This window comes from Astyanax mexicanus, chromosome 4 (assembly GCF_023375975.1).
Source record: "Astyanax mexicanus isolate ESR-SI-001 chromosome 4, AstMex3_surface, whole genome shotgun sequence".
Lineage (NCBI taxonomy): Eukaryota > Metazoa > Chordata > Actinopteri > Characiformes > Acestrorhamphidae > Astyanax > Astyanax mexicanus.
In genome coordinates this window covers 27,402,169-27,422,705 of record NC_064411.1, presented here as the reverse complement: position 1 = coordinate 27,422,705, position 20,537 = coordinate 27,402,169, and the positions used below count along the sequence as shown (strand labels likewise).

The 20,537-nt window shown below is 40.3% G+C and overlaps 1 protein-coding gene across 18 annotated transcripts in view; it reads left to right on the top strand.

Moving 5' to 3' along the window:
* The window catches only part of ptprsb (protein tyrosine phosphatase receptor type Sb), a 281,301-nt gene that overhangs the window by 248,142 nt on the left and 12,622 nt on the right, over positions 1–20,537 (top strand). For 11 of the 18 annotated variants that reach the window (XM_049478945.1, XM_049478940.1, XM_049478942.1 and 8 more), the window contains 8 exons: positions 1,723–1,901; positions 2,226–2,345; positions 6,209–6,363; positions 14,899–15,184; positions 15,401–15,579; positions 17,907–18,033; positions 19,024–19,149; positions 19,704–19,858. In XM_049478945.1, the coding sequence (XP_049334902.1) occupies positions 1,723–1,901; positions 2,226–2,345; positions 6,209–6,363; positions 14,899–15,184; positions 15,401–15,579; positions 17,907–18,033; positions 19,024–19,149; positions 19,704–19,858 (1,327 nt within the window). The remainder of the gene's footprint in view (positions 1–1,722; positions 1,902–2,225; positions 2,346–6,208; positions 6,364–14,898; positions 15,185–15,400; positions 15,580–17,906; positions 18,034–19,023; positions 19,150–19,703; positions 19,859–20,537) is intronic. The other 7 variants (XM_049478946.1, XM_049478941.1, XM_049478944.1 and 4 more) reach the window with 1 other exon arrangement.

Here is a 20,537-nt window from a genome sequence, read left to right as displayed (position 1 = left end):
TGCCCTTTCTGGACTTCTGATATTACAGGTGGTCCCATTTCACCTTTTTCTTCTTCTGGGGTCTTAAATATAACAGACTGACAACTATTCATTGCATGAACAGCGCCTTCGATTTACTTGAACTAATCAAAAGCAATCACAAACAACTCTTACCTTTCAAACAGCCGGCCTCTTACTCTTACTTAATCAATGTCTTGATCTTATTGCAAAATCTTGCAATTCGCTAAATCTAGCAAGTCCTAAGTAACTTCATATCTGGCACCAATCAGAGGAGGAGTTTGTCTACTGTGTCTTGGTTCCTCCTAAGGTTCCTGCCCTGCTTTCAGGAGAAAATTCCATTGCCATGCCATCCCCAGCTTGCGCAAAAAGGGGTTTTAATCTGGATACCCTTTATTCATTTCCAACACAATGTGATAATGAATCTAATCACCCTCTCTTAGCTTCTAAACAATCTAAAATTAAGAGTTTTAGTTGAGCATCACATTACTTTCTAATCCACCCAATTCCAATCATCTCATTCACTCTAGGTTAACATCTGTAACAGTCTCTTAGCCTAGTACCTACAGCCCTAACTGTAACTCAACCTGCACCATCAAACTATTACTCTACGTACAGTCTACTTATTTTAAGACCTTGTAGTAGTTACCTGATTTAATAATAAACATTTAGGGACTGGCATCTGATGGTTGACTGTTGTTAGGGTTTAAATCAGTCAGTGGAGCACCTGTGTTTTCCATTGCCAAGATAGAAATAAGCCAGAAATATTTATAAGCTCAGGTCAATTTAAATTAGAGCTTAGATTCCCTGCCCGAACCAGACCCGATGATATTTTTATTTTATATAATCCTATGGCGTGATATGAATGTTGCACAGGTTAGAATGTTATAATCATGCAGCTCTGGAACTCTTCTTCTCTGCATTACGCACTTAAATTATGCTATTGTTTTTGGCCTATTTCCGTTCAATGAGTGTGGAGTGCATAGCCTTATTGTTGTTGTATGTGTTTTGCTATAAGCTATATTTTAAAAAAAATAGTTTGTTCTGAAAATATTAGATTTTCTTATTTATATTAGAGTAGACGGGGAGATCGGTTCTTAATAAACATTGGTCTTATAGGTCTATGCTTCTTTAGTGTTCCAATGTTTAGTTTTAACGCTCTACTTACTTAAAAAAAATGTTGGGTTTAATTCGGGCTCAGGCTCATAATTACAGTTTATGGATTGGGCAGAATGTGCACGGGATTGAGCTGGTCGGGCTGGATTTTTTGGGGGCGATCTAAGCTCTAGTTGAAACGGCACAGGTGAAAGGCAAGAAAATAGACTGTTGGCGAGGTGTAAAATAGCGATGAGCATAGCAACGCGCCTTGGCTTGAGCCACTCCCTAACAATCTAACATCTTAATAATTAATATGATCTCTACCTTGCACATGTCTTTGCATCCCTCCACCACCCAATCTTCTTCCTTTTAACTCAGTTATCACATCTTTTTGACTTCACTTTTTTAAATATTGGGGACTGGTCTTGTTCGACAAACAGAAAACCACCTCAGTTCCTTCTTTCTTTTCTTATTTCTTTCTTTCTTTTCCAGTCTTTTTCTGAATAATCACAAACTGATGGCATGTTCAGGACTATAAACCTTTATGTGTGATGTTTGTAACATTTTTAATAGTCTTTATAAGATAGATAGCATGTTCACTGCTATACTCTTTTTTCATACTATCAGCAGGCATCATGGGAAGTGACTACATCAATGCAAACTACATTGATGGCTACAGGAAGCAGAACGCGTACATTGCCACGCAGGGTCCGCTGCCGGAGACGTTCGGAGACTTCTGGAGGATGGTGTGGGAGCAGAGAGCGGCGTCTGTGGTTATGATGACCAAACTGGAGGAGAAATCTCGGGTGAGAGAGAGAGAGAGAGATGATGTAATGATGATGTGGTGTGTGTGTGTGTGAAAGTGTTGTACAGTAATGTATTTGAGATGAGGTGTGGAACTAAACATCTGCTTCTGTTAGCAGTGGACAGTGTGTGTGTGTGTATGTGTGTGTGTATCTGTGTGTGTGTGTGTTTGATACACTGTGATGGCAGTGATCACAGAAGGCAGTCGCGCCGCTCTGCGTGTGTGTGTGTGTGTGTGTGTGTGTGTGTGTGTGTGTGTGTGTGTGTGTGTTCAATTTTCTGCCTCAGCGTGTGTTAATTTAATGGCGGTTTCTGTCTTTCTTCAGATAAAGTGTGATCAGTACTGGCCCAGCAGAGGCACAGACACATACGGCCTGGTGCAGGTCACTCTGCTGGACACCATGGAGCTGGCCACGTTCTGCGTCCGGACCTTCTCACTGCACAAGGTGAAGAAGACCCCTCAGACCCCTCAATAATTATTACTAATACTAATACTGCAAAAACTTACTAGTGCATCTTAAAAAATTTAGAACATCATTGAAAAGTTGCTTTATTTCGTTATTTAGTTCAAAATGTGAAATTATTTAAATGTATTTAGATGTATTTCACCACAGTTCACAGTTCTGACTCTGCAATGTGATTGGCTGAGAGCCATTCTACACTAAAAAAAATTATGAGTAAAATTTACCTAATTTTTTTTTGCAACTTTCTGCATTTGCTTTTTTAAAGTAAATTTAATTTGAGATTAATGTAAGTAACTTCAACTCGGTTTCAAGACTTAAATGTTACATAGAGTAAATAAGTGAACTGAACTCAGTCAATCCTTTATTTTAGTAAACTTTACTAAATTTATTTTTGCTGAATCAATCCTTTTTTTTAGTAACCTAATTTCTGAATGCAATATAACCTAATTACAATTACTTCATTTATACAATATTACTAAAATAATTTACAATACATAATATATTGTAATTCACGAAATGTAAATATTGTTAGTTAAAACACACATATTACACTGTCTCAACACATAGATGACATGTAATACATTCTTTTTAGTATAGTAAATACATACATGTATTACATGCCATCTAGGTGTTGAGACAGTGAGACTTGGTCTGTTTACAAAATAAATCTTAGAGATTATGTAAATATTTGAATGTGTGTTTTCAGTACAATTATATATAATAATATTGTATAAATGAAGTAATTGTTATTAGGAAGTTATATTATATTATAGCACAAATCTCGCGTGTATTATTGCTTAATTACATCTATTATTATTATAGATGTAATTACAGTAATCAATTTTAAGCTTTTATTTCTTTTATTGTTATTGATTATGACTTAAAGCCAATGAAAACCCAAAAATCTGTGTCTCAAAAAATTAGAATATGAAATAAGACCAACTGGTGCTTTTGGCAGTGTGGGCAGTGTGCCAGGTCCTGCTGGAAAATAAAATCTCATCTCTATAAAAGTAGTCAGTAGCAGAGGGAAGCATGAAGTGCTGTAAGATTTTGTGGGAAAACAAAACTGCACTGACTTTAGACTTGATAATAAAACACAGTGGATCAACACCAGCAGATGATCAGCATGTCTCTCCAAACCATCACTGATCATCAGTAAATTTTACATTTCATTTGTAAATCAAGGGATCAGAGTCTGGAGGAAGAGTGGAGAGACGCACAGTTCAAGCTGCTTGAGGTCTTGTGTGAAGTTTCCACCAATCAGTGATGGTATGTAGAGTCATGCTGATCATCTGCTGGTGTTGATCCACTGTGTTTTATTATCAAGTCTAAAGTCAGTGCAGTTTTGTTTTCCCACAAAATCTTACAGAACTTCATGCTTCCCTCTGCTGATAATTTTTATGGAGATGTGGATTTTATTTTCCAGCAGGATTTGGCAGACTGCCCAAACTGCCAAAAATACCATTTGGTCTTATATAATTTTCTAATTTTCTGAAATACTGATTTTTTTTTAGTTTTCATTAGCTGTAAGCCATAATCATCAACATTAAAATAAATAAATGTTTAAAATAGATCACTCTGTGTTTAATACATCTATATAATATATGTTTCACATTTTGACCTGAACTACTGAAATAAAGTAACTTTTCATTGATATTCTAATTTTTTGGGATGCACCTGAAAAATAATAATAATAACAATAATGGAATCCCAAAAAACAGATGTGTCTATCTTTCTACCTGTCTATCTCTTTTATGTCTGTATATCTTTAGCACTCACTCTCTCTCTCTCTTTTTCTATCACTCTACCTGCTTTTAAATTCCATTCTCATTTCTGCCAGGTGGTCTTACTCCCTCACTCTCTTTGTCTCTGGGTCTAATTTTATCTCGACAGCCTGTCTGTCTGTCTGTCTGTCTATCTGTCTGTCTTGCACGTAGCTGACGCTTTTCTCTCCTGTCTGCCTCTACAATTACCTTCCTTCCGCGTGTGGAGTATATCACATTTCAGTCTTATCACACACACACACACACACACTCTGCAATAAGGCTTCCTCATTCGTGAATGCAGTGTGCTCTCATTCTGTCATGCATGCAGTCTCTGTTACACACACATATATATATATATATATATATATATATATATATACACACAGTATTGTCTCAGGGTTGGATAGACAGTTGTATTATTAGCCTCATCAGGTGTCTCATCAGGTGTCACTGGTTGATTGTAGCTGTAGAGAGGTTTGACTCCATTGAGTTAAATGAAGACTGGAAGAAAGATATCTGTATCCAACTTATTTTTATATATGATAAGAAGACAGGGAGGATTGTTTACTCTGTATAATAGAACTTCGACTGGTATAGATACTAAAACCGCAGCGCTAATAAACAGAGTGTTGTAGCTAGAGCTGAGTCCGAGTTAAGACCAGGAAAATCAAATTCTATTTATTTTTGTTATAAAATGTGAAAACTATCAACATTTCCCCTTAAACAAAAGCTTTAAACAATATTTGTGGAATATAACATGCTAAGGTTAGCCAGCTCATTGCTAACAGTAGTTCTTCTGCTGGTAACATTAGCAATTTAGTTAGCTTGTTGCTAAGATTAGCTAGCTCGTCACTAAGGAAAGCTAGCTTGTCGCTAACCGTGGTTCTCTCCCCGGTAACATTAGTGTGTTATCTAGCCATCACTAAGGATAGCTAGCTTGTTGCTAGCTTTAGTTCTGTCCCAGGTAACATTAGTGTGTTATCTAGCCATCACTAAGGATAGCTAGCTTGTCGTTAGCTTTAGTTCTGTCCCAGGTAACATTAGTGTGTTATCTAGCTCATCACTAAGGATAGCTAGCTTGTTGCTAGCTTTAGTTCTGTCCCAGGTAACATTAGTGAGTTTTCTAGCTTGTCGCTAAGGTTGGCTAGCTCATTACTTAAGATAGCTAGCTTGTCGCTAGCTTTAGTTCTCTCCCTGGTAACATTAGTGTGTTATCTAGCTCGTCGCTAAGGTTAGCTAGCTCATCACTAAGGAGAGCTAGCTTGTCGTTAGCTTTAGTTCTGTCCCAGGTAACATTAGTGTGTTATCTAGCTCGCCGCTAAGATTAGCTAGCTCATCACTAAGGATAGCTAGCTTGTCGCTAGCTTTAGTTCTGTCCCAGGTAACATTAGTGTGTTAGATAGCTTGTTGCTAAGGTTAGCTAGCTCATCACTAAGGATAGCTAGCTTGTCGCTAGCTTTAGTTCTGTCCCAGGTAACATTAGTGTGTTAGATAGCTTGTTGCTAAGGTTTTAGGCACACAGAGAAAGGACTGATTGGGTGTGTTTGAATGAATAGTTGATGTTCAGTAACAAAAGAAAAAAAGTTCAGTTTCTAATAAACTTGACCTCAGACAGAGCACTCGGACTCCGAGGCCACAGTCTCCGAGTCCACCTCACCCCAAGACAGAGACAAGACCGATTCCAAACAAGGTCAAGGTCAAGGTCAAGACCGCTGGTTTATGGTCTTCATCATTTACCAACACAACACAAACAGATTGCAGTGTTGAGGAGCTCCATATAACTTACATCCACCACCTTCCACAGAGTGGAACTTTTAATTACACTTCTTTCTTTTCTTTGGTTTAGATTACACTAATGATTCTGTATCCACTGTAACTGTAGATTAACTCTTATTCATACACAGACATAAAAGGAATCTGACACCTGAAAAAAGTAACTTGCCAAACGGACAATATTCTATAAACTAATTAATGTGAAATGTAGAGAGACAATCGGAATACAACTAACCAAATACATGATCCTTGCTGTGGATTCACCCTTACTAATTCTCTCTCTCTCTCTCTCTCTTTCTCTCTCAGAGTGGCTGTAATGAGAGGAGAGAGGTCAGGCAGTTTCAGTTTACGGCGTGGCCTGATCATGGCGTACCTGAATACCCCACCCCATTCTTGGCCTTCCTGCGTAGAGTCAAAGCCTGCAATCCTCCGGACGCCGGCCCCGTCGCCGTCCACTGCAGGTTAGTACACAGTTACAATGGCTTTCCTCATATATTCAACACGGACACCACAAATAGTTGATTTACCAAGATATGTCTGATACTATCTAGCATGATTCTTTCCTTCTTGTATAGGAAAAGTTTTTAATATTTATTTATTATTTTTTATTATTTATAGTGTTTTTTGCATGTACTGTAGATGCTGTAGTTTTCTTATGTGTGTAGTTCTTGAAGTAGAGTACCTTTTTATAGTAAAAAAAAGAGGTGCACTACAGATACTATACATTTGGCCATCTCTGACTGAAAACTGAAAGTGTGTGGGATGTGTTACATATGCGTACACACTAGTGCTGTATGTGTAGCTCAGTAAATACAAATAAAAATAGGACTTCCCATATCAGTTTGAGGGTCCTATTTTAGGAGTCTATAGGCGAGCCATTAAACGAAAACTGTGCAGTTTGATTTAGGGTGTCAATGTGTCTTTACTATAGCAACTACAGGAAAGTAAATCGAAATCTGTTTGAAATGCACAAAAGGCATGTGATTTGGGCGTAACGTTAAATATACCAATCAGTGTGGCAGTTGTCATTCCCTTTAAAAGCCAGGTGTGCTTTGACTTTGGCAGGTATTTTAATGGTGCAGTGCTTCTGCGCTTACCGGCAGGGGATGACCTGCTCGTTTATGCTGTGAAGGTGCGCAAGCATCCAGTTTAGGGAAACAGCAATGTTATTTTATTATTTATTCTGTTTATTGTTAACGTGAAAGTTGGGTTTGTGCTGCTGCGTTTCCTAGTGTAAGTGTAAGTGAGTGGGGGTTTACGTTCACTGAGCGCACCTGCGTTGCCAAGATAGCAATGAACGCATGACTGTTGTAACTTCCTCTATTATTCAATTCAATCTTATTTATATAACACTTTTTACAACAAAAGTTGTCACAAAGCAGCTTTACAGAAAAAAAAAACAGGTCCACACCTCTTATGAGCATCACCACAGAGATGCTAATTACATTACATCCCTTACATTAAGAGGAAGAAACCGAAGGTTGTCAGGGTTTTAATCAGTCAGTAGTGCACCTGTGTTTTCTACTAACAAGATAGCAATACACAAGAAATTTACCTGAACACACCTCACTTCCAGACCCCAACACCTATCAGTGTAGATTATTATATTCACAAGAACTGATGTTATTTAAAGGACACAGACGCACATGTGAAAATAAACTGTTCGCTGGGTGTAAGATAGCAATGAGCATCACAACGTGCCTTTTGCAGACTGGAAAATGTATTAAAATTATTATTATTATAAGACTATGTTTTTAATATTAATTGCTACATACAAATGTATGAATATATATCTTAACATTTGTGTAGATGTCTTTTGAAGAGTAGTGTTTGTCTGGTCAGTCTAGATCAGATCAGGCACAAGCTTTTAGTGTACAGTAAATATTCCGTGAGGCAAATTTCAGCCTAATCCACAGGAGTCTGCTCTAAATCTGATTAGGATTAGAAGTCAGATGTTGACTTCTCCTCCCCTTTCAGTTGCTTACGGCAAATAATAAAAAAAACTCCTTATCTCTCTGACCCCCTATCTCTCTCTCTTTCCCTCCCTCTCTCTCTCTGAGCTTTGCTGTATGTGGTTGATAAAGTCTGTCTGGGTATTTTGCCTCTGGCCTGCTCTCTCCAAGCAGTGTTGGAGAGTACTCTTAAACACACACACACTCAAACACACACACACAACACACACACACACACACACAAATGGACACAGCTTGATGTCAGCATGATCTTATAGATCACCCTGTCCTTTCTGACTCAAACCACAGCCAGACTGGCGCAAAGAATAGTGAACTGCCCACACAACAGTGGAATATATACACAACACACAGTAACAACAATACTGAATAAATTAGAGCAAAACTGATTAGCATATAAAAAACTTATTTTTTTGCACTATAATGTGTACCAGATTAAAAGGTGCACTATCAATAAATGTCTATTTTTTGGTCTATTTTCATACATAAGGCACATCGGATTATAAGGCACATTATGCAACACTAGTAACTAGTAGTAGGAACAGGGGTGTCGCTGTGTTTTCCTTCTAAATTAAGCAGGCCTGTAAAGCTAAGCTAGGTTAAGTACACAAAACTGTTATTCTTATATTAAAAAACATTTTAGACGAGTCAAACACAGATTTTTCTCCTAAAAACTGTTTATTTGGGTGAGAAAAGCACTTCCATTTATTTACACTAAGCTTAGATTTACAGATTTCTACTAAAGCTGGAGCATTAGCATTAGCCCATATTAGCCGCTAACCACCACCTGTCAGCACTACACTAAGGAACCCTAAGTGTTTCGGTAAACCAGGGTAATATTAGCTTAATATCAGCTTAGCTAGTTTGTTTTAACACAGTAAAACGCAGACTACAGTCTAATAAACGAGCCTTAGAACAGCAAAAGAGCTAGTGTTGTGGTTAGCGGCTAATGCTAAGGCTTTTTTAGCAGTGCTAGCTGGGGTTAGCAGCAGGCTACAGTCCGATAATACTCACCACTGAACGGCTAGCAGCGTTTAGCACGTTTAGCAGCTAATGCGTATACTGCTGGAGAACTGAACCTGCTGTACTTCAGCAGAGTGGCTTTACTGCTCTTCAATACCTGACTGGTAAAATTCATAGATAAGGCGCACCGTTAATTAAAAAGCAAACTGATGATTTTTGGGAAAATTAAAGGAATTTAAGTGCACCTTATAGTGCGAAAAATAGGGTAACTTATCTTCTCGCTGAATTAAACTGACTTTGTTGTTTTACTCGACTCTTCAACTCTTTGAATCTTAATTCAGGTTCACGCATGTGAGTCATGGCTCTACCTGTTCAAGTGGCCACACATATATCAGTACTATGTGTACGTATGTTGTATATATTCACACATTCTAATGCACACTCATAAACACTCAGCACTTGAAAAAAAGGCCTCAGTGGGTCACGCTCAGCTTACAGAGTTTGGGGGGTTATCTCTTCCAAAAAGAAGTGGAGAATCTATCAGTTGGGATTACAGAGGAATTAGACTGGGGGCTTCTACTCCTGCGCTCTGAATATATACCCCCTGGGGCTGGCTTAAGGCCGGGGGTATTTTTCACCCACTCTGGAGCAGCTGACTAATCCCACACCATTTAGCTTTATAGACATCTGCCAGGGAAGTCAATATTTATCAAATATCTTCATATTTGATTTAGAGGCAGTACGAGTTGTGCAGATTTACGTTACTGACTGCAGGAGTGCAGACAGCAGAGTATTAAATAAAAACATAAGATTTACAACAGTTATTTTGAAAATCTGCAGCATCACAAAAAATACAGCATTTGGCAGCAGATGCTTTTATCTAGAGCAACTTCCTGTTTAATCATACAGATGCAGACATAGGGAAATGTGAATACGGCTGGCTGTTGACTCATAGGCTACACTGAAACAATGAAAAAGTGTCTCAAATCTGATCTTTTTGATCATACACCTGATTGTGTTTGGCAGTGTGAACAGCAAAATCACACACAATTAGACATTTTCAATTCAAATTTGGCCCACTAGGGCTCCAGGTGGTCCAGCAAACTAAGGCGCAGCTCCTATGATTAGGAGATGGCCAGTTCGAATCCTGTTCCTGTAGCTTGCCATCAGCTGCTGGAGCCCTGAGAGAGCACAATTGGCCTTGCTCTCTCTGGGTGGGTACAGTAGATGGCGCTCTTTCCCCACATTACACCTTGGGTGATGTCAATCATGAAATGCTGAAACCAGCATTTCATAAGTAAAAAAAACAGTGATCTATTTTCATTAAGCTACATTAAAAGTACTCTTTCACATGCTCTGTGCAATTACACAGTCTCACCAAAGGGGTCTCTAAATCCCCAAATCAATTGGTAACATATTACATATAATAAGGGTTCAATAATTCAATTAACAGTACTTATGACAGAATAACTGACACTAATGAACACATTATTTTTAACTAACGTCTCTATTCATTATTTCTAACTTATGTCTACAGTCCAATATATTCGCCTCTGAACGCCTCTGCGGTTAGCGGCTAATGCTAATGCTGCTGCACCAAGCCTTAGTGCAGGACTCACCCTTATAACTCTCTACTTCAGTGGGGGGTCTTTACTGCTCATTAATACCTCACTGGTAAAATTCATACATAATGCTCATCGGATAATAAAGCACAGTCAGTTTTGAGAAAAATGTAAGGATTTTAAGTGCGACCTATAGTCAGAAAAATAAAGTAATAATCTTTAATAATGTCTTAACTCTTTCAGACCTGAATTATGTGCCAGTGTTGAAAAAATATTAATAATAATAATAATAATAATAATAATAATAATAATAATGCTGTTTTTTTTTTGTCTGCAATGCTCACAAAGGAAGACTCTAATATAATAATATAAAATATATTTTAACATTATTAACTAACTAAGTAAAACAAGTAATTAGCCTTTGCTTGACATTTTTCGGTTTGATATTGACCTCTTTACTGGAGACCAAGATGGCGCCGGTGTGCGTGGCTGGCCGTCTACTCTCTCTCTGTTTGGCGGTGTTAGTGCTATTAAGCTTTGGAACATCACTTATTGAGTCTCTGTTGGTGTATGACCGCCAGTCTTTGTTGGATCTGAGACAAAATGTCAGTGATATACGTGCGTTTTGCCAAGGAGGACAAAATACTCTGCCCCCGCTCCTGGCGGGGATACCAATCCACCTGTATCGGGCCTCGACTCAAACTCCCCGGCGTAAGCGTCGCCGCCGTCGCGGTAAACGTGGCGGTCGACAGGTGAGGCTAAAGTTCTGCCTGGCACACACCTCTTTCATCTCTCAGACAAGACCTGGATTAATTATTCCATTCGTCGTGTCCTGGCGTTTTCTGGAACACATCAACACCGGCCTGATACCTGTCGCCGGCTTGGGCGAAGATTTCCGGCCCCGCCACTCCTGCTCTCCTCGGCTTCGCCAGCGCGGGGTGAATCCCCGCAACTTGAGGACGCTGCGCCGGGCTCCCAGACACGCCGAACCCCACTCCTCAGCTCCTGCCAGGATCGGGCTGGTGAACGCCAGATCACTGGCAAATAAAACTTTTATCCTGAAGGACTTATTTTACTCTCGCTGCCTGGATTTCCTCTGTGTGACAGAGACCTGGATTAGTGCCGGTGAGTACAGTGCTCTCAATGAACTTTTACCGGCTGGCTGTAATTATTTTAATTCCCCGCGGGCATCAGGTCGTGGTGGAGGAACGGCAACAGTTTTTAGAAATGACTTTAAATGTAAACAGCGCTCTGTATCAGCTTCAGCTTTGAAGTCACTCTATTTGAGGTGGGTCGCTCTGACCCGGTCCTTTGCGCTGTTATTTACCGACCCCTCAAATACAACAAGGACTTTGTGAACGATTTCTCTGATTTTCTTGCTGTACTTATGCCAAACTACGATCGTGTCCTTATTGTCGGGGATTTTAACATTCATGTCTGCTGTCCTGATAAACCTCTGGTGAAGGACTTTTTAAACATCATTGACTCTTTTAATCTAGTGCAGTGTGTGTCGGGTCCCACACATGAACATGGCCATACTCTGGATCTTGTTCTTTCTCACGGCTTGTCTGTTTCAAACGTTGAGATCTGTGATAGTGGGGTTTCTGATCACATGCCTGTTTTATTTGATGTTGTTTTATACCATGCTGCAGTTAAATCATGCGCTCCCGCTCGGCTCTGTCGGAGTTTTAATCCGTCCTCTGCCGGTCAATTTTCCACTGCCTTCGATCAGCTCTGCCCCACTCCTGACTCTGCCCCTGTTCATACGGAGGAGCTCAGCTCCTGGTTCAACCAATCCTGCCGAACCATACTAGACTTAGTGGCTCTGTTAAAAACCAGACAGCCTACAGTTAAACCTGAGCCATGGTTTAATGACCGAGCTCGTGAGGCGAGGCGGGAATGTCGCAGAGCTGAGCGCAGATGGAAAAAAGACAAGCTGCAGGTCTCTTTTCACATTTTAAAGGATAGCTGGCGACCTTATCAGAACACAATCAAAGAAGCTAAAAGGGAGCACTTATCAAACATTATTATGGCAAATCGTCATAATTCACGGGTGCTATTTAAAACCATTAACTCTGTTCTTAAGCCCCCTCAGCCCATCTGCTTGGAAGCAGACCCTGAAATGTGCAACAACTTTCTGCACTTTTTTATTGATAAGGTTGCCACTGCAAGAGCTCCTATCACAGCTCCTGCCTCTGACTCCTCTGTCTCTGCCCCCTGCCTGGCTGGGCTTGATAGGTTTGAGCCTGTGACTCTGTCACACTTGAAGGATGTGGTGGGTCATACAAAGCCTTCAGGTTCTCCCTGTGATGTGGTGCCTCCTCACTTTTTTAAAGAGGTTATACATAGTATAGGGCCGCAGGTTCTGGCCATTATTAACAGCAGTCTGACCTCTGGTGTTGTTCCTTCGAGTTTTAAACATGCTGTAGTGCAACCCCTGCTCAAGAAATCTGGCCTTGACCAAACTATATTGGCAAACTATAGACCTATCTCCAAGCTCCCTTTTATTTCGAAAATCTTAGAGAAAGTTGTTTATGCTCAGCTGAAATCTTTTCTGGATGAGCATAATACTCTTGAAATTTTTCAATCTGGTTTTAAAACCCTACATAGTACAGAGTCAGCGTTGCTTAGGGTTTTTAACGATATCCTCCTGGCCAATGATTCAGGGGACCATGCTATTCTTATTCTGCTGGATTTAACTGCAGCATTTGACACAATTGACCATAGCATTTTAGTTTCCCGTCTGCAGCACCTAGTGGGCATTTGTGGTAGTGCTCTGGAATGGTTCAGGTCCTATCTGTCTGACAGAACTTGGTGTGTTCGTTTTGCTGGCTCTGAATCCTCCTTAGCTCCACTGTCATATGGGGTTCCACAGGGCTCAATTTTAGGACCTCTCCTATTTTCACTCTATCTGCTCCCATTGGGCTCCATTCTGAGAAAACATGGTGTCTCCTTTCATTGTTATGCTGATGATAGCCAGATTAACATGCCGCTAAAGAAGAAAGACGATTTCTCTATTCAACCACTTCTGTTATGTCTTAATGATATTAAAGCCTGGATGTCTTTAAACTTTTTGAATTTTAATGAAAAGAAAACAGAAGTGATTGTGTTTGGTCCCAGTGGTTCTTGGGAAGCCTCCCCTGTTGATTTGGGCCCCTTGGTGCTGTATGTAAAACCAACAGTTTCTAACCTGGGTTTTAGTATGGACAGTGATTTTAAATTGGATCGCCAGATTGGTGCAGTAGTCAAGTCCAGCTTCTTCCACCTTAGGCAGCTGGCAAAAGTGAAGTCAGTTTTTACACATGAGCACTTTGAAACAGTAATCCATGCCTCCATCACATCCCGGCTGGACTACTGTAATGCACTATATTTTGGAGTAAATCAGTCCTCCCTTAAACGCCTTCAGTTAGTGCAAAATGCTGCTGCCCGACTTTTAACAGGTTCACGCAAGAGAGAGCACATTACTCCCATTCTGGCCTCCCTCCACTGGCTGCCTGTGCATTTTAGAGTTCAGTTTAAGATTCTTTTATTTGCTTTTAAATCTTTAAATGGACTCGCTCCACCTTACCTCACTGAGCTGCTCTGCCCCCACGCCCCTGCTCGGTACCTTAGGTCAGCTGATCAGCTGCTCCTGGAGGTGCCGAGGTCAAAGCGCAAGCTTAGAGGGGATAGAGCTTTTTCAGTTGCAGCTCCTAAACTGTGGAATGGCCTACCACTTTATGTCAGACAAGCCCCGTCACTGTCCACGTTTAAAACCAGGCTAAAGACTCATTTTTATTCCTTGGCTTTTAACCTAATTTAAGACTTAAATGTTCTTGTTTTTTTTACTTATTTATTTATTTTTATTTTATTTTTTTCTGTTTATATTATTTTATTTTGTTTAACTTTTACTTTACTTGGCTCATATATTTATCTAATGCAATTTATTTTTATTGATACCTATATTTTAATTTGTCTTATTGTTTCTAGTGTTTTGTTTTTTATCTTATAGTTTGCTATGTACAGCACTTTGTTGCAGCTGTTGTTGTTTTTAAAGTGCTCTATAAATAAAGTTGAGTTGAGAGTTGAGACTTTGTTCACAAGCCATCCCTAAGCACTAAAATAAACATGAGAAAGTGTTCTAAATTACATTCAATTAATAAAAATATGCTCTTTTAATTTGCCTCTTTGGACCTTTTTTTTTCAGTGCAGTGGGCGGGGCTAAGATGTTGTTTCATTGGCTTATAAACGTTTTTCTTTGGCTTGTTAATAGCCTATTCTGATTAAAAACAGATCTCAATTAGTGTTATGTGCAACAAAACATAAAAATATATATAGAAAATACATGATGTCTATTGTACCGGATGCAGGGTCTGAAAGGGTTAACTAGTGTCAGATAATCATGTGATTTAAAAAATCTGGTACTGTATAGTGCATTACAACTGCTATACTTTACTTTCTAGATGTGTTGAGGCATTTTAACATGTATTTCTCTCTCTCTCTCTCTCTCTCTGTCCATCAGTGCGGGTGTCGGTCGGACAGGCTGCTTCATCGTTATCGATGCCATGCTGGAGCGGATTCGCCACGAGCGCACAGTGGACATTTACGGCCACGTGACGCTGATGCGCTCGCAGAGAAACTACATGGTGCAGACAGAGGATCAGTACGGCTTCATCCACGAGGCGCTGCTGGAGGCGGTCGCCTGCGGCAACACGGAGGTGGCGGCCCGCAGCCTGTACTCTTACATGCAGAAGCTGTCACAGGTGGAGAGCGGAGAGCATGTGACGGGCATGGCGCTGGAGTTTAAGGTACCCAACAATCTCAGCTACTGATAAAACAATCAATACGTTAAATAAGTTATTTATTGTTTTATTTGTTCATTTTCATTCAATGTATAAATGTATTACTGTACAGCCATTCCTGCATTCCCATTATGTAAGCGATGCATTTTCACTATGGGCATGTGGGCATGTCTTAACATTTTCCACTCTGTCTGTCTGACTGTCTGTCTCCTCTCTTCACAGCGTCTGGCGAACACTAAAGCTCACACCTCCAGATTTGTGACAGCCAACCTGCCCTGCAACAAGTTCAAGAACAGACTAGTAAACATCATGCCCTACGAGACCACCCGCGTCTGCCTGCAGCCAATCAGAGGCCTCGAGGGCTCCGACTACATCAATGCCAGCTTCATCGATGGATACAGGTACATTAGTACATTAGTTTTTAGTGATCTTACTGTCACATGTAATGGATTAACAACAGTCATGATGGAATTTGTTTAGAGGTTCTGATGATTTCAGTGAATATTCTAATTGTTATATGGTATAAAATAAACAAAATGTTTTATCGTTTACATCATTCATAAAAAACTTGGAAAAAAAAAATAATTCATGCTTCTTTCTGCTAAAGTTATTTAAGATACCTTCACACAGCAGGTAGAAGCAGCCAATATGAGATATTTTTGGTTGTATGTGACACAGGTGTAACATTTGTGTGGTAGTATAAAAAGCAAAAAAAAAAATCTGATTTGGGCCACTTTTGATATTCAGCAATGTGTCTGAACAGTCAGATCAGAGTTTATACAGCTTTTAAGTTGAGGAGAAGGAAATAAATTAAACAACAGCAGTAAAGGAGGGTTTCAGTAGTAGTTTATGAGGAAACAGACCTCAAAATCGAATTATCATAATAGTATTATAAGACCTAACCTAGAGCTGGGCGATATGGCCTAAAAAATAAATCTTCAATTTTTTTAAGCTTCTTTTTTTGAAGCTCACTCTAAAGTACAGGAGCCCACAGGGGAGCATCGGTGGTGAAAATTAAAACTCAGAGAAAATCAATTTTAATAAAAACACATCATCCTTAACTGTTAATTTGAAGTAATCGATAAATCAAATAATCGCCCAGCTCTAACCTCACCTCTGTGTTTCTAAAGAAAAGCCTGAATGTGACCACAAGAGCTACTGCAAAGTCACATCAAAAATGTGAAAGTAGAGTTCAATGCTAACCGTACACTAGACGACTTCGAAAAGACTCTGAAAAGACTCTTTTAAAAGACTAACGCAGACATCACAAGTCTCCTGAAAGTTTGCGGGAGTCCACTGGCCTGTTCTATGCCAAGAGTCTGTGAGTCAGCCAATCAGTTTTCAGTGTTTTTTCCCCTCCTGGACGGGATGCATTTAGAGAGTAAGAGAAAGAGCATCATGGCTCCCATCAAAACTGTAATAGTGATTTTAGCATTGCCCATGGGGGAATAAATGATTGCAAAAGGCATGTTAAAGTGAGTTAATGACTGTGACTACATATAGATATTTTTGCAACTTGGGATGTCTGCTAAAATCTGACACCCTCTAACATCTAAGGATAAGTCAGGACACATGCTAACATTTAGCAAAGACTGGGAATCTTGCAGGGTTACTCTTTGCAAGACTGCAACTAGATTATTTTTTCAGATTATTAATTATTTTTAAGTATTATAAATGAGTAAACACGTCAAAGAGACACTCTTGCACCCTCCACAGCTCCACCAGTTTCTCCTCCTTTTCTACACTCCAGGAGAACCGTGGTTTCTGTGCCATCGCAGGAGTCTCATCCATGTCCAGTTCTGCAAACACGCTTGCTTGCCTTGTGGCTCTTAATAATATTAAACATGGATTTTATTTAAAGGCAGGCGGAGAAAAAGACAGACTTAAACCTTCAATCCTAACCACCTTACACTGAACCAGTAGGTGGGTAGGTAGGTAGGTAGGTGGGTGGGTAGGTAGGTGGGTGGGTAGGTGGGTAGGTAGGTAGGTAGGTAGGTAGGTAGGTAGGTAGGTAGGTAGGTAGGTAGGTAGGTAGGTAGGTAGATAGGTAGGTGGGTGGGTGGGTAGGTGGGTAGGTAGGTAGGTGGGTGGGTAGGTAGGTAGGTAGGTAGGTAGGTAGGTAGGTGGGTGGGTGCCTAGGTGGGTAGGTAGGTAGGTGGGTGGGTGGGTAGGTGGGTAGGTAGGTAGGTGGGTGGGTGGGTAGGTGGGTAGGTAGGTAGGTGGGTGGGTGGGTAGGTGGGTAGGTAGGTAGGTGGGTGGGTGGGTAGGTGGGTAGGTAGGTAGGTGGGTGGGTAGGTAGGTGGGTGGGTAGGTAGGTGGGTGGGTGGGTAGGTGGGTAGGTAGGTAGGTGGGTGGGTGGGTAGGTGGGTAGGTAGGTAGGTGGGTGGGTGGGTAGGTGGGTAGGTAGGTAGGTGGGTGGGTGGGTAGGTGGGTAGGTAGGTAGGTGGGTGGGTAGGTAGGTGGGTGGGTAGGTAGGTGGGTGGGTGGGTAGGTAGGTAGGTAGGTAGGTGGGTGGGTGGGTAGGTGGGTAGGTAGGTAGGTAGGTAGGTAGGTAGGTGGAGGTAGTGCAGTTGAACACAAAAGACAATGAGCACCAGTTGATGTGCATAAAGTGAGGATCTGAAGAAAAAGTAATCTTGATTAAAACAATAAAGAAATCAGTTTGTCTTTACAGTGCCATGAGATTTGAATGTGTTCTGATCAGTGTTACTCCGTGGTCTTTTTTTAGGCAGCAGAAAGCCTACATTGCTACACAAGGTCCCCTTGCAGAAACAACCGAGGACTTCTGGAGGATGCTGTGGGAGCACAACTCCACCATCGTGGTCATGCTGACCAAACTGAGAGAAATGGGCAGAGTGAGTGACAACTGACAGCTACAAACTTTCATAACAACTTTGATAACAAATCATTTATAGATAAATAGATCAATAAAAACTACTTGTAAGATACACTGAAATCCAAAAGGTCATGAGAGAGGAAGTAGTATTGTGTCCCATGACTTTTGACTTGCTCTATTGAAGCTAAAGCATGCTGCACTGGGCTTTGGATTGTGTGAATGTGGGTTCTCCTGCATTGAATATGAATAATGGTGATTTCTATTTAGACAATTCTAGCCAGATATTACCGGAGATAAGAGCTTAGATCGGGCCCAAAATATCCAGCGCGACCCGGCCTGAGCCCGTGCACTTTCTGCCTGAGCCCCATACACTGTAATTTTGAGTGACAATAAGCCTGAAATTTTTTTAGTAAGCAGAGCATTTAGTAAAAATGTTCAGGCTGTTTGAATGAGCTAAATCTGTTCAGAATGATGTTCATTAACATTGCAACACTGAAGACCTACAGACCTACTGAAATCTCTGCCTGGGCAGAGAATTTAAGCTCTACCGGAGACCATCTTTACCATCCACTTCACTACACAGTGCTGTCCACTGTGGGTGATATCTAAAGGCTCAGTAACATGGTCAGGTATCTGATTAATATAATCAGATATTAAAGAAAAATGCTTAACATGAGTTAAAACACTGGCAGCCCTTTTCAGCAGAGCTTCAGCCATGATTTTATTATTATTATTTTTTTACTTGTTGTGAGGTTGTGGCCTCAGAATCCACCCACCTTCTTTCCCCTAGTCCCATTTCCACACTCACATATGCTGTAGTGATGAAAACAGTGAGGGTACTGAACAGGTAATCACTGAGCTTCAGTAAGGTTGCTAACCATAGCTAGGCTAGGCTACACTGTTTGATATGAGACAAATAATACATTATTGAAAATCCATTTAATTTGAAGTTTAAACATCCGGTGTTCATTGTCATTGTTTTAACATGCGTGTTTTTGTGTGCGCACAGGAAAAATGCCATCAGTACTGGCCGGCGGAGCGCTCTGCACGGTACCAGTACTTCGTGGTGGACCCGATGGCCGAGTACAACATGCCTCAGTACATCCTGAGAGAGTTCAAGGTTACAGATGCAAGAGTAAGTCCTTTCCTACAGTCACATTATTAAAATCATTAAAAATAAGATTATAATAGCTGAGATGAGATGCTCGGCTGATGCAGCTCGTTGGGTAATGCAGTGTGTGTGTGTGTGTATGAATCAGATATTAGACTGATATTAAATTGCAGTGTGCTGCTGCTGATGCTGCAGTGTGTAATCTGATGTGATTGTCTTCCTATTGCATTCTTTTATTGAATTGATTGATTTCTTCATTCGCAGCGCTTTCTCTTCTTTTCACCTAATTTCTTTTTTTTTTTTTTGAAGCTCAGCTCACTTAAATCCCACCACAGGTAATTTTATACCTGTAAATGGCAGCTGAGCTGGACTGCCTTATTATTACAGTAGTTGTCTGACAGTTATCTAACAGTATAGATTTTTTAGAGTTTGTTAAAAGCGAGCCGCTAATCTTCATGCCCGGCGAGTGAGAGTGCTGCAGAGGGCTTTCGCGTTTGAGAGGGTTGATATTTTTGACATGTTGTGACTGTTCTGTCAGTCTCATTATACGTTCTCCTCTGTGTGTTTTCTCTCCGAAGGACGGACAGTCCAGAACAGTCAGGCAGTTCCAGTTTACAGACTGGCCTGAGCAAGGAGTGCCAAAATCAGGGGAGGGATTCATCGATTTCATCGGACAGGTGCACAAAACCAAGGAGCAGTTTGGGCAGGACGGGCCAATCAGTGTCCACTGCAGGTCTGTGCAAGTTCTGGATACGTCTCGTAAATGTCAGGATGAAAGTGGGGTGGATTAAATGGATATGTGAGGAGACAAACCAAACAGAGCAACTTTCTGATCTGCACTCTCTCACAAAAAAAATAATAAATAATGCACCAAGAAGTTAACCCTTTCAGACCCTGCATCAATTACAATGGACATCATGTCGTTTTTTTCTGTTGTTGTCTATCAGAATAGATCATAAACCAGCCAATGAGTCAGTAGCTTAGCCCCGCACACTGCAATGGACAAAAAAAAATCAGCAACTCAGTCATTAGGGAAATGTCCGAAAGTATTGTTATTTTTGTGATACTTTGTGATTTAGAACACTTTTTGATCTTAAGGAATAGAAATATATATTCAATTGGATTTATTTTAATATAGATTTAATATAAGGATATAAGGAATATTTGAAATATTGTGTTTATTACACACAGAAAACAGCCTTTATATTTTTTTCCACGTTTGGAAATCCTTTAATTTTCCCAAAAATCTTCAGTGCGCCTTAAAGTCCGATGTGTTTTTCGTATGAATTTTATCAGTCAGGTATTAAAGAGCAGTAAAGCCACTCTGCTGAGATACAGAGTTATACAGGAGTTTCAGTTTAGTTCTCCAACACAGAGACTGAAGCAGTATAAGCATTACCCACTAACCACGC